Below are 23,305 nucleotides of genomic sequence, written 5' to 3'. Positions count from 1 at the left end.
TTTAAAACGGACTCAACGAAGTGAGCGCAGTGAGCATATTTGGTGCGTGCGTCACATTTTTGCTTGGGACTCGCCGAGGAGGAGCCGAGGTTCGAGCTCCCCTCCTCCAATATAAACCCCCTTCGCGACGCCATAGGAGAACCTGGATCACACCTCACCGAGGAGGAGCGCGCGCACACCTTCCCGTAGTCCTTTGGATTGCCAACAACTCGTCTTTCCGCACCAAATCCAAACCCGTCTGCACTTTCAATCCCAATTACGCACGCGGTGGTTGATTGGAAGCGAAAGAGTGCAACTCTGCAACTTTGGCGTGCAGGCGGCGCGCACATGGCCGCCCTCATCAGCGCCTACTCGTCGTGGCCCGAGTCGTTCGAGTGTCCCCCGGCGGACGGCGACGCGACCTCGGCCGCTGCCGCCGACGCCCACAGGGGCGTCGGGGACAAGGCGCCCGAGCCCCGCATCCGACGGCCCATGAACGCCTTCATGGTTTGGGCCAAGGACGAGCGCAAGCGGCTGGCCGTGCAGAACCCAGACCTGCACAACGCCGAGCTCAGCAAGATGCTTGGTAAGTCTATCAGCATTACTATTAATATTATTATTATTATGCAGAAGTGCAGTAACTGTTTTTTTTTTCAAGACGTTTCCATCTTTATCAGGCCTCTTTGTAGTAACTATTACTTCAAGATTTCTCATGATGAATGCATTAAAAATGGACTCAAATGATTTGATGTGCGTCTCGCTTATACTACATTTGTAAATCAAACACAGGTAAAACAAATTGATAAAAAGACAGTTTAAAAAAAGGAAAAGCTAAAACTGACAAATAAAATGATCTTGGACATTTGTGCACTTTTAGTGGCTAAGAAAAAATCCAATTGATCATTTTAAGAGTCCACCTCGCACAGAAAGAAACCTCTTGTCATTATTTTTAACGATTTAAATCAACTCCCTTCTTCGATACTTTGACTTTTACGAGTCTCATTCTGGATGGAAAGAGGATTTTTTTTGGGCACTTTCAATAGGACATTTTAAATCCTAAAAAATGTAATCTTACACATTAATAAAAGACTTCTATTATGTGACATTTTATCATAAATAAATTTCCTGGTTTTATGGGGTCAATTTATAAATCTTTTACTCAATGTGAAAATGATCTTGGGCACATTCATGTGTTTTAAGTGGAAACTCATTTAATTCAAAGCTTGAACAGTTTAATTTACACAGGAATAAAGACCTAGGGATATATAAATATGATTTTGATATATATTATTTTCAAATAAATCTTTTCAATTACCACATTTTATCTAGTTAATATAGAAATCTCGACATAATTTGTTTTATATTGAACCGGTCACTGGACAAATTAAGTCGAGGCTCGAAAAAATATTCAAAACTTCCTTCTTCAAAAATTCCTTCATGTTATGCATTCACATTAGATATCTCGAAGTTGAAAACATTCACTTCAAAGTTTACTCAAGCCTTCTTTAAATACAGATGACAATTTGTTTAGAATTAATGACCAAATGCTACCTGTCATCTTAAAACTGGAAATGATCCAAAAGCACATTCCACAGCAGCAATTTTATGCAAATGAATGTGCATGTTGATGACTTTGAAGTCACGCCCAAGATAAATGTGAGCAAATATTTCAACGTCCAGTCTTGACATCAATATTCTCAAAATGGTTAGTTCAGTACCAAGTTGTCATTTTCCTGTACAAGTCGGTTTCTTCCATTTTGCCGAGTTCTATTTACAATGTGGGCATTTGATGACAGTCAAATCACGCATGTGGTCGTTTTCCTTCAGGGAAATCGTGGAAAGCCCTGACACCCCCCCAGAAGAGGCCGTACGTGGAGGAAGCCGAGCGCCTGCGTGTGCAGCACATGCAGGACTACCCCAACTACAAATACCGGCCCCGCCGCAAGAAGCAACTCAAGCGCATTTGCAAGCGCGTGGACCCCGCATTCCTCCTTGGCGGCATGGCCCCTGACCAAAACGCCCTACCCGAGCAGCGGGCCCTGTGCCGGCCGCTGGAGAAGGATGACGGGAGCAACCCGGCGTCGGGGGTCCGTTTCTCCAGCCCCGGCCCGACCCTTCCCGGCGTGCGAAGCTTCCGGGACCCGGCGGCGTCGGGCGGGTTCGACACGTACCCCTACGGCCTCCCCACCCCTCCCGAGATGTCCCCCTTGGACGCCGTGGAGCAAGAGCACGCGCCTCCGTCGTACTACCCCGCCATCTCCTGCTCGTCCCCCGCCGAGCACCACCACCAGAGCCACATGGGTAGCCCTCCGCCGTACCACCTGGACTACGCTCAGACCCAGCTCCACTGCGGGGGCGCGCACATGTCCCACATGACCCCCGGTAATAACGGCGGCCTGATCCACGGCTCGTACTACGGCGCCTCGCCGTTCCCCCTGACTCACCACGGCCTCCAGCACGGCCACATGGGGCAGCTGTCTCCGCCGCCGGAGACGCAGGCCCACCTGGAGACTCTGGATCAGCTTAGCCAGGCCGAGCTCCTGGGTGAGGTGGACCGCAATGAGTTTGACCAGTACCTCAACTCCGGCTTCCACCCCGAGCAAGGCGGGGCCGTCACCGTCACGGGTCACGTTCAGGTGTCCGCCGCCAGTACCGTCACAGAAACCAGTCTGATTTCGGTTCTGGCCGACGCCACCGCCGCCTACTACAACAATTACGGCATCTCGTGAATTCAGGGACGACCGCGATCAAGGACGCTTACGAAATGTGACCGTCCCGCTTTCTAGCACTGTTCCTCTTTAAGGTCACGGGTAGATGGAGGTCAACCCGGGCGAGTTCGGCGAGAGAATCATTGGCCACCAGTTAATCACAGCACACATACTGTATAGACGACAACCATCCATCCATGGTTCTTATCAGGAATTGGGGGTACCTGAGATGACCTTTGGTGAGGGTAGGGTACACCTAACATGGTGCGCATTTCCAACCATCCATCCATCCATCCATTTTCTTGACCGCTTGTCCCAGCCGTTTCCAGACTGTTTGGCAAGAGAAGCGGGGTAACAGATCACAAGGCACCAGCCATTATTCATTTTTACACTTAGGGTAACTGAAGACGTTTGGCAAGAGAAGTGGCCAGTCAATAACAGCGCACATTTGGACAAACGGCCATCGTGCGAGCAGTCCTGAACGGCCGTAACAACACCACAGACCGACCTTGGAAGGAGCGACGCTAAAACGGGGCACCTCAGGGAAGGCTAGCGGGGCCCTTCCACTTGTGTGCATTTCAGACACAACTTGTAAATGCAAAACCACAGATGGACGTTGTTTGTAATCCTGGCTCTCGCCGAGTCGCTGCTTGTCACCCCGATGAGATTTTAGCCCCCGGTGCGCCCCCCCCGCCCCATCAAATGCTTAATAATATAAATATCTATATAATCACGTCTAGGATAAATGTATGCTGATTTAGAGTGTAATTTAAAAGTGATGGATTGTCATTTCCTGTACAAAGCAAACTTGTCAATAAAAGCCGATGGTGGTGCATACTGGAATGGTGTTTTGCTTGTTTTTTCGCTTGCCGCCCACTGCCGCCGTCATCATTATCCCCTCGAGGATTAGCCACGACAACAAAGCCACGCGTGCTCGCCTCCGTCCCCCTTCCCCTTTGTTTTCCCACAATTCCGGGTTTCTTTCACGCCCTTCTATCTTGTCCGTGCAGAAAATACCGAAATAAACGCGTCGTTTTGATTTGCAAACTCGCTCCATATTTTCTGATAAAAGGAATTTGGGGTGGGGGGTGTTTTGTGTGTGTTCTCTGACAAATCCTGGAGTCTGGCGGCTCTTCCTGGGTTTTTTGGGAAAGCTTGAGTCGTGCTTCTTGTAAAGAGGATGTGGCGGAGGAGCGGTGTTTCCTGCCTGATAAGGTGGTTGTGGAGGTGCGAGGAGGGGTGGGGGCGCTCCGTGTCAGGATGTTTGGGCCTGGCTCGTCCCGACATTGCAGTGAGATGGGAAGTTGGACCCGGCGAGCTGAAACGACACCGCAGAGTCCAATCTCAAAACGTTGAGTTCTCACTGTAAACTCCGTTCTTGGCAGATCTTACAATATTTGTAAATGATCTTGATGGTATTGGGCTGGTTAAGATTACGATTATTATTACGATTGATTATTATTTGAACAATTCATCCTTTAAAAAACAAGATATCTTTGATTAAAAAGCCGCTTAGGAAATAAAGTGTAAACGTCCGATTATCACGATGGTTGATCGAGATGGCGGCGGGGGGGAGACTTTCGGTGTGTGCGTGGCTTCAAATGTGAAGAGTGACAACATTCATCATGTCTGCGGCGCATTCCTTCAGGGTGACGACATTATTATTAGTAGCCTCGGCGGAGGGGCGGCGCTGGCGTTGCCCTGGGCTGAGAAAGTGGCGCTCCTCCGGCTCGTCGGGGTCAACTCTGGGGTGTTTGCGGGTGCAGCAGCCAGGCTCCCTGGGTAAAGACACGTTAGCATGTCCCATCCATCCACTCAAGGACAAACAATGCCGTTGCACGCTGACACCAGATGAGAGCTTTTTTCGGGAAGTTCAGTGCACTGATGCTATTTTTCATGGTACATCATAATGACCATTATTTCATATATGTTTCCTTATTGTGCACTTTTGTTACTTGTTCATGTGAACAAAACACATTTTGTCCTGTCTCTGTGATTGCTTGACATTTCTCTGTTTTTTGGTCAGAAGCTGGTGTTTTTGGTGAAACCAACCCACAGTCTGCTGCCGTTGTTTGGGGTGAAAGAAGAGAGTCGACGCTTTTGGTAGGTTCAGTGCTCTTTTTTTTTCACAAAACAAAACATGGCATGGGCTACTTTGTGGTCAGGAGAGACAGCAGTATTGTAAAGAGTAATAATCTCACGCAACGGCAGCACGCGGAAATGACAATGAAGTGGCCCTAAAACTGAGCCTTGGGGGACGCCGCGATCCACTCCATGAGCATTCATTAAAACATGTGAATTGAATTAGTTTCGAGACGGGAGCTCGGAACTCACCTTCCAAGTCAAGCTACTTCTGCAGTGTCATAAACAACGGAAACTATGCCTTTCTCATTAAGAGGTCAGAAAGTACAATGTCGCAATCAAACCTCTGGCCAACTTGCAAGATGCACAATATTTGCTCGTGTACACCAACACGGGCTGAACAAACAAAGAGAGCCTCCTGTGGTTGTTTTCTTTCTTTCTTTTTTTTTCGCTGCCTGATTGCCGGCTGGCCGCGTTCCAGCCGGGCCGGGGTCGGGCCGGTGGAATGAGGCTGTCAGGTAGTCTCTTATGTTTCCTCTTTCCTCCCGTGCCGTCATGTCGCTTCCCTGACCAAACAAACAACAAGCAGGCCGGCAAGGTAAAACGCCACGGAACAGCTGCGCAAAGTATTATCCATCCGCCGCCGCCGCCGCCGCCTTTAAAGTCACTTGAAAGCCGTCCGAGCCCTCCGGAGGCACGCAGGAGGCCGACTGTCTGGCGATGGCGCTGGTCCTCGTCGTCCAATCGCGTCACTTTGCAGAGGTCACATTCTCCACATGCTAATTGGAGACTTAAGAGGAAGAGGCCCATTTCAATTAGGTGACTCAACCTTATTGAACCAAAACATATTTACTAGATGGAAACACAGGTTAATTGGACTTGCTGCCATCTAGTGGAAGAGCTTGGCATTGTCACTATGTGTCACTGGCATCCAGTAGGTTGATGAAAAACGTTTTTAGAATCTAATTCATGAATGGTAAATCATTGTAGCTTTGTTTTGTTTTCACCGTCGTCGTATTTAATTTGTATTCTTTCAATCGGGCGATTAGGCCCAAAAAATCGGACAAATGCGGTCAGAAAGAAAATGTGCATTTGATTTATTTTAGGATTGAATTGATTTTACTTGTGACTTGAGTGTGTCTGATGGACATATCCCATTGCTAAGCAAACGTTGCGCTGGAGTGGAGTGTGTTACGGCAACCTAAGAACCTGTTTACAATTTGTACTTGGACCTAAATGAGGCCAGAAGGAGCAAAAGACATGGAAACACACACATATCTTGCAGCAAGGGATTATGGGTGCTATTCATCTCATTGTGGCTCGACAACGGGCGGCGTGGCAGGCAGGCGCGTTGGAAGAATGGAGCAGACTTGTCGAGGGACGGCTGCCATGTGGCACATGATATGTGTGTGTGTGGTTGTCGGAGGGGGGTGGCCATGCAGATGGGGACCCCTTTGTAAAACTTGGGGGACTGTACAAGCAGCCAAGGGCCTCCCAGACGTCCCTACCTGCGCCGTGAACGCTGCACCTGTTCTCGGCAGATACGGGGGGGAGGCCAGCGCATGGCTGCCAGTGCAGCTTGAAGGATGAGGCTGAAATTGTCCATTTATCCTTCACCATAACATTTGCAACATTGAGAAAAGTTTGGCACATGGGCTTGATTCAAGATGATTTGCTTCTTTAACATGGTTTTGTTTGTGAATGTATCAGAATTTCTCGAAAAGTAGTCCATTGTTACATTCACAATTATTTCCAAATGAGTATTTATGCATCTGCCATACCTTTGCTGAGTGGAAGTGTGTGTTGAGTGCATGTTGTTCCCTTGAAGCACGGCTGCAAGTCCGTACGTCAACGCCGGCACATGGCACGTCCGTTGCCTTGATGTGCCCGCTTTCAACTTAAAAAGAGCTCGGCGGGTACGGGCCCCGCTCCCGGCCGACCTTGCCACCGGCTCGCCGTCATCCTTTCCATTGCGTTATGGCCGCCATGCGTCGCTCATGAGCTCGAAGGAATCCCTTCCTGCCGGACGCCCTAAAAGGGGTCCGCGTCGCAAATCATGAAACGTACGGAAGTGACTCACGCTGCCGTCCCTCCCAAGAGTTGAGACAGCGCTGCCGTTTCTGCTGCCGATAAAGTGTGCCGTCGACAGCTTGAAAACAGGATACGAGCTGGCGTAGCCGTGCGTGCGTGCGTGCGTGCGTGCGTGTTTATTGCAGATGGCCGAGCACTTAAGGGCAGACGGGTCTGCCGACGGCGATAAGCAAAAACAGCAAGGACGCTCACGTATGCGTGTACGTAACGCACGTATGGAACGTGTTTGTCAACAATATTGCCTGCCATGTCCCCACAAGGGTCAATTTTAGGCCCACTTTATTTGTAGTGTCGACACTTTACACGTGCGTCTGTAAATGCAAATAACACTTAAATGCCGCAGCAAGTCAAGTCATCTGTGTTTTGTCTCGAGAGTGAACTTGAATAGTGGCGTGAAAGTGAGAAAGTGCAACAATCTTCCTCACTGGCTAACCTCCAAGCAGCAGCAGCAGCAGCAGTTCTGGACTGCTTTCATTATCTGCTGCCGTGCCAATCTCATTACTGAGGGATTAGCACTGCAGGTTCTCTCGCGGATATACGTACTGTATGGGCGGGCTGAAAAAAATGCAAACATTCTGATTGAACACTTGATAAACGTGGATTTTTAACCATATCAGTCTATTCCAATCGCTATTTCTAGAGGACCTCAAGTCCAAAATGTTTTTTTGCAAGAGCATGTTGTGCACATCTCCACGAGTCTAAACACAAATATTCCGACCCAGGGCACTTTGATATCAATTTTGGTAAAGCTGAAATGGCCCAAAGTCAGCAGCATCCAGCAGCCAAGGTGCTAAGTTTAGTCACGCTGAGACGTTAACTACTTGTGATGGTTGAATTGAGGCCAGCTAAGCCGCGCTGCACATGCCCCAGTTCTGGACCACTTTTTGCCATGTGTCCCCCCCCCCTGATGGAAATGGTGGAGTCCTGTCAACGTTATACTAATGTCGTTCTTGGGGGGGGTCTTTGCGGCCATCGCCCAAAAAGCTGGCCCTTACGTGACTCAGCAGAAGTTGGGTTGCTATTTTCTCCCCTTAGTGAGTCAGGACATCATAAATCTGCCCACCTAGGACAGACCCCAACCCCGGTGGCGACCCATCAAGCTCCTTAAGGCTGTCGACAGATGGTGCGTGCGTGTTTGCGCAGGCTTGTCTACAGCGGCCCCGATGATGAAGCGCTTTGCGGAGGGAGGGCACAACCGCTGGTCTGGAGGCCTCTGATAAGGTCTGACCTCTGGTGGGCGGGGCTCCCTTTTGTCCTTGAGCTGCGCCCCCACATAAACACACACGAGTCGGAAGATTGGCCTCACGTATGACGCTGCAAAGCTTAAAAGATTGGAGTAGTCGGGGAGTTAGCAGACAGATATTCCGGGTCACATGGCCTGACATAACAATGACACAATACGGTGAACCCCACCCTGGCTATATTGGAGTCCATTGCTCATGCCCTTTTTGATGGCGCTCTTATAAAAAGAAAAAGAAAGATAAACGAGAGCAGCCGAAAGAAAACGTGAAGTGGCCCTATAGCACTTATTAATATTGATGTGCATTTGATGTTTCAAATGGATTTGCTATAACAAACCAGCATGCAACGGGAATTAGCATTCAGAATGACTTGTGGCTATGTCTTGAATCGGTAGATATGAAGACGGAATCTAATGTTGACGAGCCAAAATGATCAACGTTAAGCCGTTAGCTAAAAGTGTCCTGGTCTTTACGCAATGCAAGCGGTCCCGTTAGCTAAAAGTGTCCTGGTCTTTACGCAATGCAAGCGGTCCAAGTAAGTCGTGTCCATCAGATTTCAGTCCAACCTTGCCAGTGATTATCCTTAAAGCTTTCCAGGCTATCCTTAGCCTCCTCGTGCATGTGATTAGCAGTGAGGGCTGCTGCTGCTGCTGCTGCCGCTGCTGCTGCAGGACGGCCGGCCGCCGGCCGCAAACTGCAACCTGGGCTGAAATCGACGCTTGGATGTTCTTTATCCAACTTTCCGCCTCATCTTCTGCCATTTGGATTATCAACCTAGAGCAAAAGTAAGTATCTGCACTCTTTGGCACGATGAATTTCTTTTTAAAAATACGTAGGTTATCTCATGAGCAGGCTGCTATTAGCCCAAAACAAAAGCAAATCCATGAAGATGATTCTAAATGATGAAAATAAGCAGTCATGTGGAATTTAGCAGCATGAATCATCATCAGCCATGTCGGCACCAAGGGAATCCTTGTGTTTGCGTCAAGACACAATAAGTATTTCAAGTATGGAATAGATTTCCAAGACGCTAATACAAGAACAAGAGCTAAAGCCTTTCTTTAAAAGTGTCAGTCAAGCTTGGCCTATTTATATTTCCCTGCTTTTTCTTGTTGTTTGCTCCTGCTTTTGTCTGATTTATTTTTATTTACCGATATTTCCGCCTTGTAGCGCTAATCCCGACGGATTGCGGGCGAGCGGCACGGGCTAACGGCCGACGCTTTTGGCCCACATTTAAGCTCGTTATTTAAAGGAACGTGGGGGATTTGCGTTTCGTTATCGTTGTCTTCATTTACGCTTGCGCTATTTTGGAAGCCGCACGCTTTTTCCCAACAATAATGACGAATATTTTCCTACGTTCATTGATTCCTCCCCTAATCTGAGCGCAATTTTGTCTTTCAGGCGAGGGCGAGGCCTGGGCGCGGGAACATGTGGTGTCTCCGCGTTGGCGGCGCAGCTGCTTAGCGTCTACTGATGCGCGAGGAAGGCCGAGCCGCAGCCATGTCCTCCCACAAACGCAGCTTCCAGTGCTTCAGCACCGTCCCCGCTTCCCACAAGTACGCCACCTGCAGGCTGCCCCGCATCCCCCACCCTGACGCGGTCGCCGCTTGCTACCTGTGCTCCCAGTGGAGACACGCCCGAGCCCTGGAGGCGCTACACTCGCAAGTGTTGCCTCTGTGTCCCTACCACCGGCACCATCGGAGCAGCGGGTCCGACGAGCTCCCGCCTCGCACCAAGAGGCTGGTCCTGATCAAGAGCAGCGAGCCGTCCCTCAGGAAGACGGTGGTGCTCAGAAGCAAAGGCCCGAGGAGCTTCGGGCTGTTCCTGGAGGAGGTCTCGGAGCTCCTGCAGTACCACGTCAAGAGGCTCTACACCCTGGATGGACACAAGGTAAGCTCGCCAGATGGACTGCTGACTGAATCATTGTTTTTTCCCTCCATTTCCTCATTCTTGGGGCGTGGCAATATTGTGTTGTGGACATAAAGCCACGTGTAAAATATGTCCAAAATGAAAAGTAATAGTCATCATCATCATCCAGTGAGTGACACCAGCAAAGGAGTGTTGATTCCATACTGGTAGTTTTTAATACTGATTGACTTTGAGTGCAGCAATATGAATACAGACGTCAAGGATGAAGTGAAACAGTGACCTCTGGTGGTCAATACCGTGTACTGCACCATTTCCATACAAAGGAGCCAAAAACACCCCCCCCCATTTGTTTTTCCTTGGAAAAAAAAAACAATCAAATAATAATAACTCAAGGTTGTCCCTGTGAGTTTTTATGAGATGATGAGATTTGGCAAAAGCCTAAAAAGACTCATCTTGTCTCACTTCAAATGCACGTGTGCATCTCTCGTCACGACGGCTGGCGGTTGTGCTGACTAAGCATCTGTGAGGGTTCCTCGGATTATCCCGGATTAAGACCTTTATCTTTGGCAGGGATGAGCAGGACTCAGCAGCACGAGGAGCCAAAGCATCAACTGTTCTTTTTCTTTATAAGTCACGTCATTGCAGATACCGAAACAGTCGGCCAGGACTTTATAAAGCCGCCTACCATTTGCAGGACCTCATCTTCTTTGTGTTTGGTCGCAGGTGGAAAATGTTCCAAGCATCATGCACTGTCCCAACGTTCTGGTGTGCGTGGGACGGGAGCCTTCCCACCCTTCCATTCTGGAGCGATTTCGTAAAAGCGCCGAAGACAAGCTGCCGAGGCTGAGCGCCGAAGCGCCGTTAAGCAACCACGAAGGTAGGAGACAAACCTCTGCAAAAGTACTACAAGGTCTCCTGATTTGACTCGTTCCTTCTCTTCTAGCACCAAATCAAGCTCAAGCAAACCTATCTTCTGAGAAGTCACTTCCAGACGGCACGGAATCTGCAGACGACGTTCTCCCCGCCACCGACGACGATGTGGAAAAACAAGTTTGCGTCAACAAAGATGGCAGCTTGTCCATGAAAATGAAAGTGCGCTTTCGGCTGGACAACGACGAAACCTTACTTTGGTCCACCGAAGTGAGAAAGTCCTCCATCAGGGGCGGCGAGCGGCCTCAAGAATTGGTGAGCGACAGAAGCTGCTCGGGTTCTGAGAACTTTTCCACCAGCGAGCCGGTGGAGGTGTACCGGCGACGACGCGCGCATTGCTCTCGCCATTCTCACCGCTACAACATCTGGAGCAACACGGAAGGCACGCAAGGAGACAGTTGCGGCGTTCGGACGTCCAGCTCCAGCGCGTCCTCCTACACGGTGGTCTCCAGGAAGACCGTGGCTCAAAGATCCAGCGAAGAAAACGTGCTGGAGCGAGAAACGTGCGTGGAGGCGTCGGAAACCGTGGAGTACTGCACCATCCGCCGGGACCAGGACACGCAAGATACGGCCGGGAAATCATCGTCGGCCTCCGCTTCCGGCAAGATGAAGAAATCCAAAAAGTGTCACTGCGGAACTTCAACGAGTGAGAAGGAAGCAGACTCGGAGGAGACGGGCGACGTGGCAAGACGGGAGAGTGACGCAAACGTCAGTCAGAAGGCGGAACCAGAAGGCGGAGAAGAGGAGGAGCCATCCAAAAGTGCCATGTCAGCTCATTCAAATGCCTCAACCACGTCCGGACCGGACCAGCACGCCAAAGAGGAGCAAAGTCAGAGCGCAACTGGACAGAGAACACCCACATCTGGAAAAACCTCTGAAGTTGACGACGCGGCCTCTTCTAATGCCGATGGAGACGCCGAGGAGGTACCGGTGGCGAGAGCTTCCGGCGCCGGATCAACACAATCTAAAACCTCAGAAATGGATGCCGGTGGAGAATCCACAGAGGCGGCTGAAGAAAGACCATCGAGTGCGATCCAATCGGTGGAAGACGAGAAGGAACCCAGTGTGATGTCAGAGCCATCGACCAATGTGACGTCGAACCATCCCGAGATGAACGAGAGAGCCACGAGCGCCAGCTCAAGTGAGTCCCAATGTCCCGATGATGTTCCCGCAGAAGACGAGTCTCGCCGTTCTGAGGATGAAGAAAGGGAGCCAACGGGAGGACGAGCGTCAAGCTGCACATCTGCCAAATCGATCCAGTCGCTGGTTTCTGCAGAAAGATCGCCCAGCGCGGCGTCGGCCAAATCTGCAAAGTCGGCGCTTTCCGCCAGATCGACAGCATCCAAAGGTTTCCCGCACAGCGAGAGCGTATCGATAAGTTCCTTGTCCGTTCACTCCAGTAAATCAGCTCCGTCCGCCAAGTCCCAACGCACGTCCGAAGGTCGTCGGCCAAAGTCGCCCGCTTCGGAAACATCGAACGTGTCTGAGGTGGTCACCGAAGAAGTCCCGAGCAGAAGCCAAAGTCAACTGTCTGCCAAATCGGGAAAGTCGGGGCGATCCAAAATCTCAGCTGAGGAAAACGCTGCGGAAAGACCTTCCAGCGACTTGTCGATCACATCGCAAGAAGTTTCCGAGGTGATGAGTGAACACAGCATCGAAATTGAGAATGAAGAAGTTAGTTGCGGCCAGTCGGTGTCTTCCAGAACCAAAGAGTCGGAACTCGATAGAGCGGCCGAAGAAAGCTCAGAACGCGCCGAGAACGACGAGGAACCTGAAGAAAGGTCGGTAGAAGATGCCTTAGAACCTTGCGCGACGGTGGAAAGAACCGCCAGCTCCTTGTCCACAAAGTCAGCCATCTCCGTGACTTCGACAAAATCCAAAACGTCGGCGCGCTCTCCATCATCCAAAGCCAGCCAAACTAAATCCGAGAGACCGGCGAGCAAAGCTTCCGCTGAGTCCACCGTGACGAGCTTATCGGTAGCGACGTGCGAGGTTCCCTCGGAAGAGCATTCAGAAAACCAAACGGAAACAACTCAGAGGCCGCCGAGCGCCGTTTCGTCCAGATCTGCCCGCTCGATGACATCAGCGAAGTCAAAATCCTCCATCGCCGTGCACGAAAACAACAACCATGAGAGTTTGGAGAGAGCGCTGAGCAGCAAGTCCGGGAGGTCCGAAGACGTCTCCAACACCGATAACACGTCTCTCGTCTCGTCCTCGTCCAGATCGTCTCGACGACCTCAAAGTGAAGAAAGTGAAACGAGAGCACACAAGTCAGCCGCATCTTCAAGGACGTCAATTATCTCCGACAAGAGCAGGCTCGGGGGAATTCAGCAAACCAGAGCCGCGCTGTCGGTCAAGTCCGATCGCTCTTCAAGAAGCAAAAAAAGAACCAAAAGCGCGGCGTCAAATGTCTCGGACCTTCCCGTGGTGGCCGTTGAGGAATCGGAACTCGAAGCGACATCTGACATCCTGGGAAGAAAAATCAACGCGTCAGCCAAATCCCATCTTGCTGATGTTTTGGTGGATGAAGAAGCAAAAGTCATCCCTCAACTTTGTGAGGCTTCAGCCAACGGAGACTTGAACTCTGAGCAGGTTCCCGAAGACGCCGTCCACGCCGAAGCCCTGGTCCCGTCCAGCCTGCCAAACGCTTCCCCCACCCAAGTCGTCAGCGAATGGCTGAATAAAATCCCGCCCGACGGCGAACAGTTCGATATGGAGGAGTTCTCCGGCAACGTGGCGGAAGAACCCGACCCCGCGGCGCCTGAGAAGAACATCAACGGGCCGAATGAGGAGAGCGCCGTTTCCGACGCTCCCAAAACGGACGAGGAAACCAAAGCGTCGGATCGGCGCGGGGAAACCGACCCCGAGCTATTTCACGCTTCGGTGCAAGTGATGAAAGTTCTTCTCAACCCCCAGCTGGACCGATGCAACAGTTTGCCGGAGGTCTCGCCCGCGTACGGACGCAAACTCAGCACTTCGGCCGCGGGTCTTTTCGATTGCCTGGCCAAGCTCGACGGCGATCCCAAAAACGCCGATGAGAAACCGCAACGCTACAAAGCGCTGCTGGAGATTCTCGGCTCTCTGTGGCTTTGCGACCCGGCGCCCAACGAGCCCGACCGGCACTCCGACAAGGACTTTCATCAGGGATCGTCGTCCGGCATCGACGTCAACAGCGGCTCCACGGGTTCCGGGAAGAGCAGCGACGGCAGGAAAGTCCACCGAGAAGAAGAACAAACGGCCAGCCCCGAGGAGGAGCCGGAGCCCAACGAGACCATTCCGGGTCACGACGCGCCGAGAGAACCGTGCGACAGCCCGCCGGCCTCGAGCGAGAGCTCCGAACCGGACGAGACGTCTCGGAGTCAGCTCCGGTCCGGCAAACAGCGACCTCACGACCCCGATCCCGCGTGGGTCCTCGGTTTACTCACCAAAATCGAAAAGCAGTTTTTGACTCATTACGTCGACGCCACGAGCGAGTTCAAAGAGCGCTGGAAGGTTCACGGCGACGACCAGCAGCTGGACGGGATGATGGGCGAGCTCAAGGACGAGATCCGCCGGCGCATCCAAAGCAGCATTAGCAAAGAATTGGACAAGATGAAAGGTGGGGCGGCTCTGCCCAGACCTCCCCAAGAACCAAAGTCCAGACCTTCCACCAACGAGAGGAGACGAAGGCTGAGGATGAAAACCAAACGCTCGCAGATAAGCGACGATTCGGCGGCCAGCGGCAGCGTCGGCAGCGTCGTCAGTGACCAGCGCGGTGAAGACGACGACGACTGCCCGTGCGAATCGTGCGGCAAGAAGAACCATTGTCTGGCCAACAGTGAAACCAAAGCAGCAGCAGCAGCAGCGACACTGGTCGGACAGATCCTCCAGCACGCTCTTCAAGAAACAGCGGAAGACAAAGAAAGTGACGAGCGTGAGCTTTCGCTCGGAGGCGCTGAAAGCCACGCGGCTGAAGAGGAAACAAAGGAACCCGCCGCTGAAGAACCAGAAGAAGATCAGAGCGACGGCGCTTCCACCGTTAAGGACTCAAATCCCGATGATGAGGTCACTGGTGACAATGTAGAGCAAGCTGCTGCAGAAGACAAAGGTGCGGCCGCGGCTGAACTCGCAAGTCAGCAGGAGTCTGAGGAAGTTGAAGAAGGAGGAGTTGATGGTGAGGAGGAAGCTCCTGCAGAAGATGAAGGTGCAGCAGAACCCGCAAGTCGGCAGGAGTCCGAGGAAGATGAAGAAGGAGAAGTTGATGGTGAGGAGGAGGCTCCTGCAGAAGATGAAGGTGCGGCACAAGAGGCCGCCGCAGCAGAAGCCGCAAGTCAGCAGGAGACCGAGGAAGATGAAGAAGGAGGAGTTGATGGTGAAGACGAAGCTCCTGCAGAAGATGAAGGTGCGGCACAAGAGGCCGCCGCGGCAGAACTTGCAAGTCAGCAGGAGTCCGAGGAAGAAGGAGAAGTTGATGATGAGGAGGAGCAAGCTGCTGCGGAAGATGAAGGTGCGGCACAAGAGGCCGCCGCGGCAGAACTTGCAAGTCAGCAGGAGTCCGAGGAAGAAGGAGAAGTTGTTGATGATGAGGAGGAAGCTGCTGCAGAAGATGAAGGTGCGGCACAAGAGGCCGCCGCGACAGAACTTGCAAGTCAGCAGGAGTCCGAGGAAGAAGGAGAAGGAGCAGTTGATGGTGAGGAGGCTCCTGCAGAAGATGAAGGTGGGGCACAAGAGGCCGCCGCGGCAGAACTCGCAAGTCGGCAGGAGTTCGAGGAAGAAGGAGCAGTTGATGGTGAGGAGGCTCCTGCGGAAGATGAAGGTGCGGCACAAGAGGCCGCCGCAGCAGAACTCGCAAGTCAGCAAGAGTCCGAGGAAGAAGGAGAAGTTGATGATGAGGAGGAAGCTCCTGCAGAAGATGAAGGTGCGGCACAAGAGGCCGCCGCGGCAGAACTCACAAGTCAGCAAGAGTCCGAGGAAGATGAAGAAGGAGCAGTTGATGGTGAGGAGGCTCCTGCAGAAGATGAAGGTGCGGCACAAGAGGCCGCCACGGCAGAACTCGCAAGTCAGCAGGAGTCCGAGGAAGAAGGAGGAGTTGATGGTGAGGAGGAAGCTCCTGCTGCAGGTAGCCATGAGAACGAAGAGTCCGCTAACAATATGGAGGAGGAGGAGGAGGAGCGAGTCGAGGACGAAGACGACGATGACGATGCAGCCACCGTGAAGAACTCAAACGAGGAAGCAAACACAGATGATGAGCTTGCTAGCAAAGAAGATGAAGACGCAGTGCTTGTGCTCGCCGCAAGTGAACGTGAAGAGGAGGAGGAGGCAGGAGAAGACCAGGAGGGGGCAGATGAAAATAATGATGCTGGAAATGAGATGATGGCGAGTGAGGAGGTTCCTGAAACCTCCCAAGATGAAGAGGCCACACAAGAAGCTGCTGACAGGGCCATGAGTGAACACCAAGATGAGAGTCAAGAGGAGACTCCTGCCACGAGCGGCGCCGAGAATGAAAAGGAGGATGCCGCAGGAGAAGAGCTCACGAGTGACGAGGTTTCCCAAACCATCGAGGATGAAGGTGCAGCCTCCGAGGAAGGTGAAGAAGACGAGACTCCTCCCGCACGTGGAGATGAGAAGGAGCTTGGAGCTGATAGCGATGAGGAAGCTGCAGAAGATGAAAACAGCGATGACGCCACAGCAGTTGAAGATGCTAGCGGACAGGAACCCGAAGAGGAAGAGGAAGGAGATGCCCAAACAAGTGGAGGAGATGAAAATGAGGATGCAGCTGCTGAAGATCAGGACGCTGCAAAAGATGCCGTGACGACCGATGACGATGCTGAAGAGGCAGCCACGGCTGGATCCGAATCAGAGGAGGACAAAGATCTGAAAGAAGAGGAGACGCCTGCCACCAGTGGAGATGAACGTGATGGCGGCTTGGCAGACACGTTCCATGAGCAAACAAATGTGCCAACTGAAGAAGAAGAAGAGGAAGAAGACAAAAGGATGGCGGAGAACGAGGCTGGAGGAACAGAGGAGACCACTGGAGTTGAAGAAGACAAGTCAGCAGAAGAAGATCCTGCGCTAACAACTGACAATGGAGAAGATGCAGAGGAAGAGCCGGACGACAACGTCACATCCGATGAGGCCACTTGTGAAGATGTCACCGGCGAACAGCAAGAAGACGGAGGTGTGGATGACAGTGGCGAAGAAGGTGAGGATGCCGACGAAGAAGAAGAAGAAGAAGAAGGCGCCAAGCAGGAGAAGGCCTTGTCTGAAAATGAATCGGAGAACATCGCTGAAGATCAAGATGCAGATGCGAAAGAGTTTGAAGAGCCAGAAGCGGAACCCGAGGAGGAGCATGGAGAAAAGGACCAGAAAACAGCAATGGATGGAGATTCCACAGAGGCTGCTGGAGAAGAAGACGTGGATGGCAGCGACGGGCCAGGGAGTGTGTCCCGGGATGATGAAGCCTTCAAAGATCATCAGAGTGAGGAGGAGTCTGAGGTGACAAACACTGAAGAGCCAGATGACCTGAGTGGAGCAGAAAGCCAGCAACACCACCAAACGGGAGAAGAGCATCAAGATGAGGATGGAAAAGAGGAAGAACCCCAGGTGGACGCTGACAAAGATCTGGAAGATGGGATGGACCAGGGAGCAGAAAATGAAGACGTAGAAGACGAGGACGACGAGGGAACATCAGAAAAAGAGAACCAAGAACACGAGGCGACCGACCGCGATGATCCGGACGAGTCGGTCCAGCCTGGAACTGAAAAGGAAGACCGACCAAAGGGAGATGACCACGGTGAGGAGGAGGAAACAAGCAGACAAACCTTGGAGGCGTCTGAAAACGAAGAGCGAGGAGCCGAGTCCGCCGACGGCGAGGACGAGGCGGAGTCTGACGACAGCGAGGCGTGTGAGGAGAAAAGCCAGGAGCGGGACATCAGCCCAGGCCAGGCGGCCCGTCAAGAACCCGATGAAGAACCGACAACACTGAGGGTAAATACTGGTATAAATCACGTCGCCGGCGGGTCTGAAGACGGCGTCGACGCAGACGCCGAAGATTCCGACGCGTAACTTCATCTCCTATCGCGGCCGACCGAGACCTGTTTTAGTTTTTCTGCTTTGTGAAACACGTCGACCCCCTTTAAAATACTCCAGAAGATAAAACCGTAGATTTTCTAGTTAACTTCAAAAGGTTAACACGAAGATCGCAATTAGCCGACATTAGTGGAGCAGAAGAACGTGACGATGGCCGGACGGGCGGCCGGCCGGCCGGCCAAATGTCCACAAGCGGCAGCTGCATGGAACCGCCACTCAAATGTCTGTCAAATAAAATGCACTTTAACACTCATTCGTTTTTCAATCATAATTTCAAAAAGAAAAAAGTTGTCTTTGCTTCAAGTGTGGGTGGATGGATGGATGCAAGTGGGACTCTGAGAGTTGAAGAAATGACGAAGAAAGGAAAAGACAAAGTTGCTGAGGAAGCACCTGCACTTGCACAACAAACGCTGGAAGAGTCATCCGGCAGCACAATCATGAAAGGGAGATGTGATGCCGGGGGGAGGGGGGGGCACCAACAGCTGCCCAGCAACACCCGCACTTTCTCCAAGGTCTCCCTCCCTCCACCGTCCGAGGTGAGTGACGGCCGCTCGCCCGCTCACCCGCTCAATGTTCTCCTCATTGTTCCTCATTGACAAGCGCTTTGTCTCCTCGGGAGCTTCTCATCACTTCCGTGTGTGACACAGGCCACGAAAGGTTCCCACGCTGGCTGGCTGGCAGGAAGCTCAACCAGGAAGTGGACGTATACATTTGTGGGCGGGCGGGCGGGCGGACGGACGCCACTCGGAAGGGAGAAAGGTACTTTCGGCGCAGCTGCGCTTAGACAATGTCAAAAAGCAACATTGGACTTTTCTTGTCATGTTTCGTGCACTCGTGCCGGACAACAAGGCGCTCTACAGAGGCCGTCCCGGCCGGCTGGCTTTCTTTCCCACCGTTGTTGAGGTTATCCTGTGGGGCCACTTGGGAGGCTCCTGCAGGCAGGATGCCAAGGCTGGGGACCCCCGAGCCAGCCAGCCAGCCAGCCAACGCCGTTCTTGGGAACAAAACAAGCTCCCTGAAAAAGTCGCCGCGGCCAAAAAATGCAATGAGGAAAAGGAGTTAGTAAACCGGGCCGGACTTGATAACACTCGCCGTGCACCTGCGCTGAGTAAGTGTGTATGAATCACACACACATTTGCAGGTGGTCCCGAGAAAACTCTGTGAAGTGTGGCCCGGTGGAGCAATATCCCCCCCACGTGGGTTCCATCCACCCCTCAGCACAAGCAGATAGGAAGCAAACATTTCCTCCGCTGTTGTAAGATGAATTGTTCCCTCCACTTACCGAATGACCTCATGGTTGCTCGTCGTCACTCGCAAAGCATGACAGGCTCAGTTCTCGCCATATCGACTTTTTTTTGCAGGGGTCAAAAATAAGAGTCCGGGTTCTCTCGGAGGAGTTCGCCGCTGCCTGTTACGCCCTCTAGCGGTCAGTTAATTCAGAAGCAGTGCACGTTTAGCACGTTAGATGCAATCAGTGTTTGCACAAAATTCTCTAGTTGTAGATGTTTGCTTAGAAATGGTGGAGCGTGGTTTTCAAAAATGTGGCGGCAGGGGTGTGTAGACTTTCAGTCTTGTGAAGCCAGTTAATGAGGGCGCCTCACCGCCCAAGGGAGGCGGGCGGACGGACGGACGGACGGACGGACGGACGGACGGACGGACGGACGGAGGTCTTCATCATGATAGCGGCAAGAAGAGCCAAGAGGGACTTTGGACAGAGCAGAAAAGACGCCGGCGACGAGCTGGAGTCGAGTGAGTACGCTCGCACGTCCAATGCGCTCGTTTGGACAAAGAAAAAGAAAAAAAAGAAAAGAAAAGAAAAGAAAAGAAAAGAAAAGAAAAGAAAAGAAAAAAGAAAAGAGCATTGTGATTCAGGATGGGCTGCGCGAGCAGTGACCAAGCGGCGGACGGCAACTTGGAGCCGCCGACAAAGATAATCTCCCTGGCGTCAAATCACACGGCAAGTAAATGGTCAGCTTTTCAAAGTTGCTTCCCAGAGTGAAAAGAAGTGAATATGAATATTTTCTGCCTTCTAGATTTGGGATGGAAGCACTTCCTGCGACAACGGTAATCTCCACGCACTTGACTTTGATTCTGGCGTGAAAGGGAGCCATCAAATTATGTAAATATTCGTTGTGCCTATAGACGACGTGGTGTTTGTGGCTCAGCATGACTTCAAACCCAGCAACGGCAGCGAGCTCTCTTTCGGGAAGGGAGATCGATTCAAGGTTCTGGGAGAGTAAGTGCCGCTCGCTCGCTCGGCCCGCCCAGACCGCAGTGCCGACGGTCTTTCCGTGCGCTTTCCAAGAAACGGCGACTGGTGGCTGGCGCGCTCGCTGGCGACGGGACGCCAAGGCTTCATCCCCTCCAACTACGTGGCCCGGGCGGACACCCTCCAGGTGGAGAAGTAAGTTCCGCCTCTCGTCCATCCCGGCGAAGACCCGCTCAGACCATCGCGTACCCGGTAGGTGGTTCTTCAAGGATCTGAGCCGGAGAGAGACGGAGCGCTTGCTCCTGGCGCCTGGGAACAAACCCGGGGCCTTCCTCATCCGGGAGAGCGAGACTTGCCCGCCGGGTGAGCGGCGTCCGAGAGCAGAGCGTCCCGCCGGGCCCGTCTAATCCCCCGCTTCGGCGTTAGGTTCTTTCTCGCTGTCCGTTCGAGATTTCACAGCGGAAAGTGCCGACGTGGTGAAACACTACAAGATCCGCTCTCTGGACAGAGGAGGCTACTACATCTCCCCATCCAGCACCTTCCCGTCCCTGCAGGAGCTGGTCAAGTACTACACATGTGAGCCAAGCCGCTCCAGGCGCAAGCGTGCTCTCCGTGACACCGTGTGTCCCGTCAGGTTCCGCCGACGGTTTGTGCCAGCGTCTGTACGCCCCCTGCAAGAAGAAGCCGCCCCAGCGCCCGTGGGCGCCCGACCAATGGGAGATTCCTCGCCACACGCTAAAACTGGTCAAGAAACTCGGCGCTGGACAATTTGGAGAAGTGTGGATGGGTGAGTCCAAATCCAAATCTGGAGTGAAATCCCACAAGGCCCCATCGAAGACTTTGATTTGGGACGGCGCACGGCAGGTTACTACAAGGACACGCTGAAGGTGGCCGTCAAGACCTTGAAGGAGGGCACCATGGAGCCCGGCGCCTTCCTGCAGGAAGCCAACCTGATGAAGCAGCTGCAGCACGAGCGGCTGGTGCGGCTCCACGCCGTGGTCACGCGGGAGCCCATCCTCATCATCACTGAGTTCATGAGCAACGGTGGGCTGACCCAGGACCGGTCCCGTCGTTAGCGTTAGCTTGCCGCTCATGGTGTCAAACTTGCAGGATGTCTGCTGGACTTTTTGAAGACGGATGAAGGAAAAAGGCTCAGGCTCAACAAGCTGATTGACATGTCAGCACAGGTGGCAAATGTTTTCATTCGAATAGAATAGATCTTTATTGTCATTGTCACACATGTACAACGACATTTAAATTTGGATTCCAGCACTAAATGCTTTTATTTATTGAAAACCTTCTAGGCATATTTGCTTCAATGTTGTGCAGTGTAACAGGGAGCCGTGCACTTTGACCTGCAGTAATTATGAACTTCCGCAAAGGAAATGGTGTTATTTTTCCATCCTCGCAGACTTCCCTCCAAAAAAAAAGAAAAAAAAAAATCCCCTTTGGAAAAACAACTCATTTGGCCAGAGAGAAGAGCACCATCGCTCACGCACATCCTCGTTGCATTCTGGCCGTGTCCAACGTTGCGCACCGCCTCTTTGATTCAAGACAGATAGCCGAGGGCATGGCCTACATCGAGAGCAAGAACTCCATCCATCGGGACCTGCGGGCCGCCAACATCCTGGTCAACGAGACCTTGCACTGCAAGATCGCCGACTTTGGCCTGGCCAGGCTGGTGGAGTCCGTATACACGGCGCAGGAAGGTAATCCAAATGCCGGGCCTTCGGAACATTTTGACTCCACCGCCACCCTCTTTGTGACGAGCAGGTGCCAAGTTTCCCATCAAGTGGACAGCTCCCGAGGCCGTCAATTACGGCACCTTCAGCATCAAGTCGGACGTGTGGTCCTTTGGCATCCTCCTGACGGAAATGGTCACCTACGGAAGAATACCCTATCCAGGTCAGCCACGTTGGCACGAAAGCCAGCGCTAGGAAGTCGATAATGACTCTCTTGGTCTCCAGGGATGACCAACCCGGAGGTGGTCCGCAAGCTGGAGTTCTCCTTCAGGATGCCCCGCCCAGAAGGCTGCCCGCAGGAGCTCTACCACATCATGACGGCCTGCTGGAAGGAGAGGCCCGAGGAGAGGCCCACTTTTGAGTTCCTGCAAAACGTCCTTGAGGATTTCTTCGTCGCCACCGAGGGCCAATACGAGATGCAGACGTGAAGCCACAACTAGTACGCACAACAATAAAATACGCTCTTGTCACCACAGCTGCCGATTACTATTTGTGTGCCGATCGCTGCAGATTTGCACTTTCCTGATCAAATTTTGCTCTGAGCGACCGAGCAGAGGAAGGACATCGCTGAGGACAACATTTGGCCCTAGGAAGCATTTTGACTTCTCTCCGACAAGGCCCAAAGTGCATCTGGAAGATAACGTCGGGGATGGCCCGCTGCAGTCAGAGATGCAAGTCCACCATTTCCTGGACGGACAGGAAACAGGAAATGCTTGTCAGCATTCCGTAAATGCCACTAAGTGAGACCACCCGACACAAATATTTGCGGATGTCCCAAAAGGCCATCAACACGCAATGTTATTATCTTTGCAAAACCACATTCAGTGATTCTCATTGAACATCAACTGACATCTGGGACTCTTGCTCATTCAGTCACAAGAAGTGAGAACAATGTCCAAATGAATTCAGATGAAAAAAATGATCAAGTTTGAAACTCAAAGCTGTGTCAGGTACAAAAGCAGGATGAAAAGCATGTGTGACCATAGTGCACGAAAGGCAAAACATAAAATTAAAAGTGCATGAAAGCCGAAGTGGGCGTTCCCCCTGGGCTCCATCGACGATATACAGTGTGACCACCAGACGGCGCATTTCCCCAGGAACACTCAACCATTCGAGCTCATTAACATGTACAGGCGTGGTTGTAGTTGGACAAGTCTCAAAGTGATACTTTTTGTTATCAATGAACATTTTACAGCTAACTAAATTCAAACACATGCCTTAATAATAGGGCTACTATTGTATACGCAATACGGTGGTGTATCGTCAAGGCACTTTTCTCCAAGTTGTCAAAGTCGCGCTTTTGTTTACTCTTAGAATTGAGCTTTCTCGGATGCCGTACCTTGTGATTCAACGACCAGGTTTTCCATGCAACTGTGTAACGCTAAC

General features: G+C 52.0%; 3 protein-coding genes across 7 annotated transcripts; all 3 read left to right on the top strand.

The window, feature by feature from the left end:
* Positions 1–3,530, top strand: sox7 (SRY-box transcription factor 7). Its single transcript, XM_037244591.1, has 2 exons — positions 1–565; positions 1,807–3,530. Exons 1-2 carry the CDS (start codon positions 328–330, stop codon positions 2,706–2,708), a joined length of 1,140 nt encoding a protein of 379 aa, XP_037100486.1. The 5' UTR covers positions 1–327; the 3' UTR covers positions 2,709–3,530.
* Positions 3,531–8,614: 5,084 nt separating this feature from the next.
* LOC119117921 (retinitis pigmentosa 1-like 1 protein) lies at positions 8,615–18,221 on the top strand. Of its 3 annotated transcripts, XM_037244564.1 has the most exons (8): positions 8,615–8,886; positions 9,503–9,991; positions 10,694–10,847; positions 10,926–15,101; positions 15,210–15,281; positions 15,387–15,883; positions 15,983–16,382; positions 16,431–18,221. In XM_037244564.1, the coding sequence occupies exons 2-8, from the start codon at positions 9,575–9,577 to the stop codon at positions 17,942–17,944; spliced, it is 7,230 nt and encodes a 2,409-aa protein (XP_037100459.1). In that variant the 5' UTR covers positions 8,615–8,886; positions 9,503–9,574; the 3' UTR covers positions 17,945–18,221. The 3 variants fall into 3 exon arrangements, with proteins under 3 accessions (XP_037100459.1, XP_037100458.1, XP_037100461.1); XM_037244563.1 differs by having other exon boundaries at positions 15,387–16,382; XM_037244566.1 differs by lacking the exon at positions 15,210–15,281 and having other exon boundaries at positions 10,926–15,173; positions 15,798–16,382.
* Positions 18,222–19,616: 1,395 nt separating this feature from the next.
* blk (BLK proto-oncogene, Src family tyrosine kinase) lies at positions 19,617–22,408 on the top strand. 3 transcript variants are annotated; one of them, XM_037244568.1, is made up of 12 exons: positions 19,617–19,925; positions 20,002–20,032; positions 20,111–20,204; positions 20,274–20,372; positions 20,434–20,540; positions 20,604–20,753; positions 20,812–20,964; positions 21,042–21,221; positions 21,288–21,364; positions 21,736–21,886; positions 21,951–22,082; positions 22,145–22,408. In XM_037244568.1, the coding sequence occupies exons 1-12, from the start codon at positions 19,842–19,844 to the stop codon at positions 22,345–22,347; spliced, it is 1,461 nt and encodes a 486-aa protein (XP_037100463.1). In that variant the 5' UTR covers positions 19,617–19,841; the 3' UTR covers positions 22,348–22,408. The 3 variants fall into 3 exon arrangements, with proteins under 3 accessions (XP_037100463.1, XP_037100464.1, XP_037100465.1); XM_037244569.1 differs by having other exon boundaries at positions 21,732–21,886; positions 22,145–22,390; XM_037244570.1 differs by lacking the exons at positions 21,951–22,082; positions 22,145–22,408 and having other exon boundaries at positions 21,288–21,354; positions 21,515–21,834.
* The last annotated feature ends 897 nt before the right edge of the window (positions 22,409–23,305 follow it).

The sequence above is a fragment of the Syngnathus acus genome, chromosome 24 (assembly GCF_901709675.1).
Source record: "Syngnathus acus chromosome 24, fSynAcu1.2, whole genome shotgun sequence".
NCBI classification, from domain to species: Eukaryota; Metazoa; Chordata; class Actinopteri; order Syngnathiformes; family Syngnathidae; genus Syngnathus; species Syngnathus acus.
Note: the sequence above shows the minus strand (reverse complement) of the source record. Positions and strands in the feature narration are given on the sequence as shown.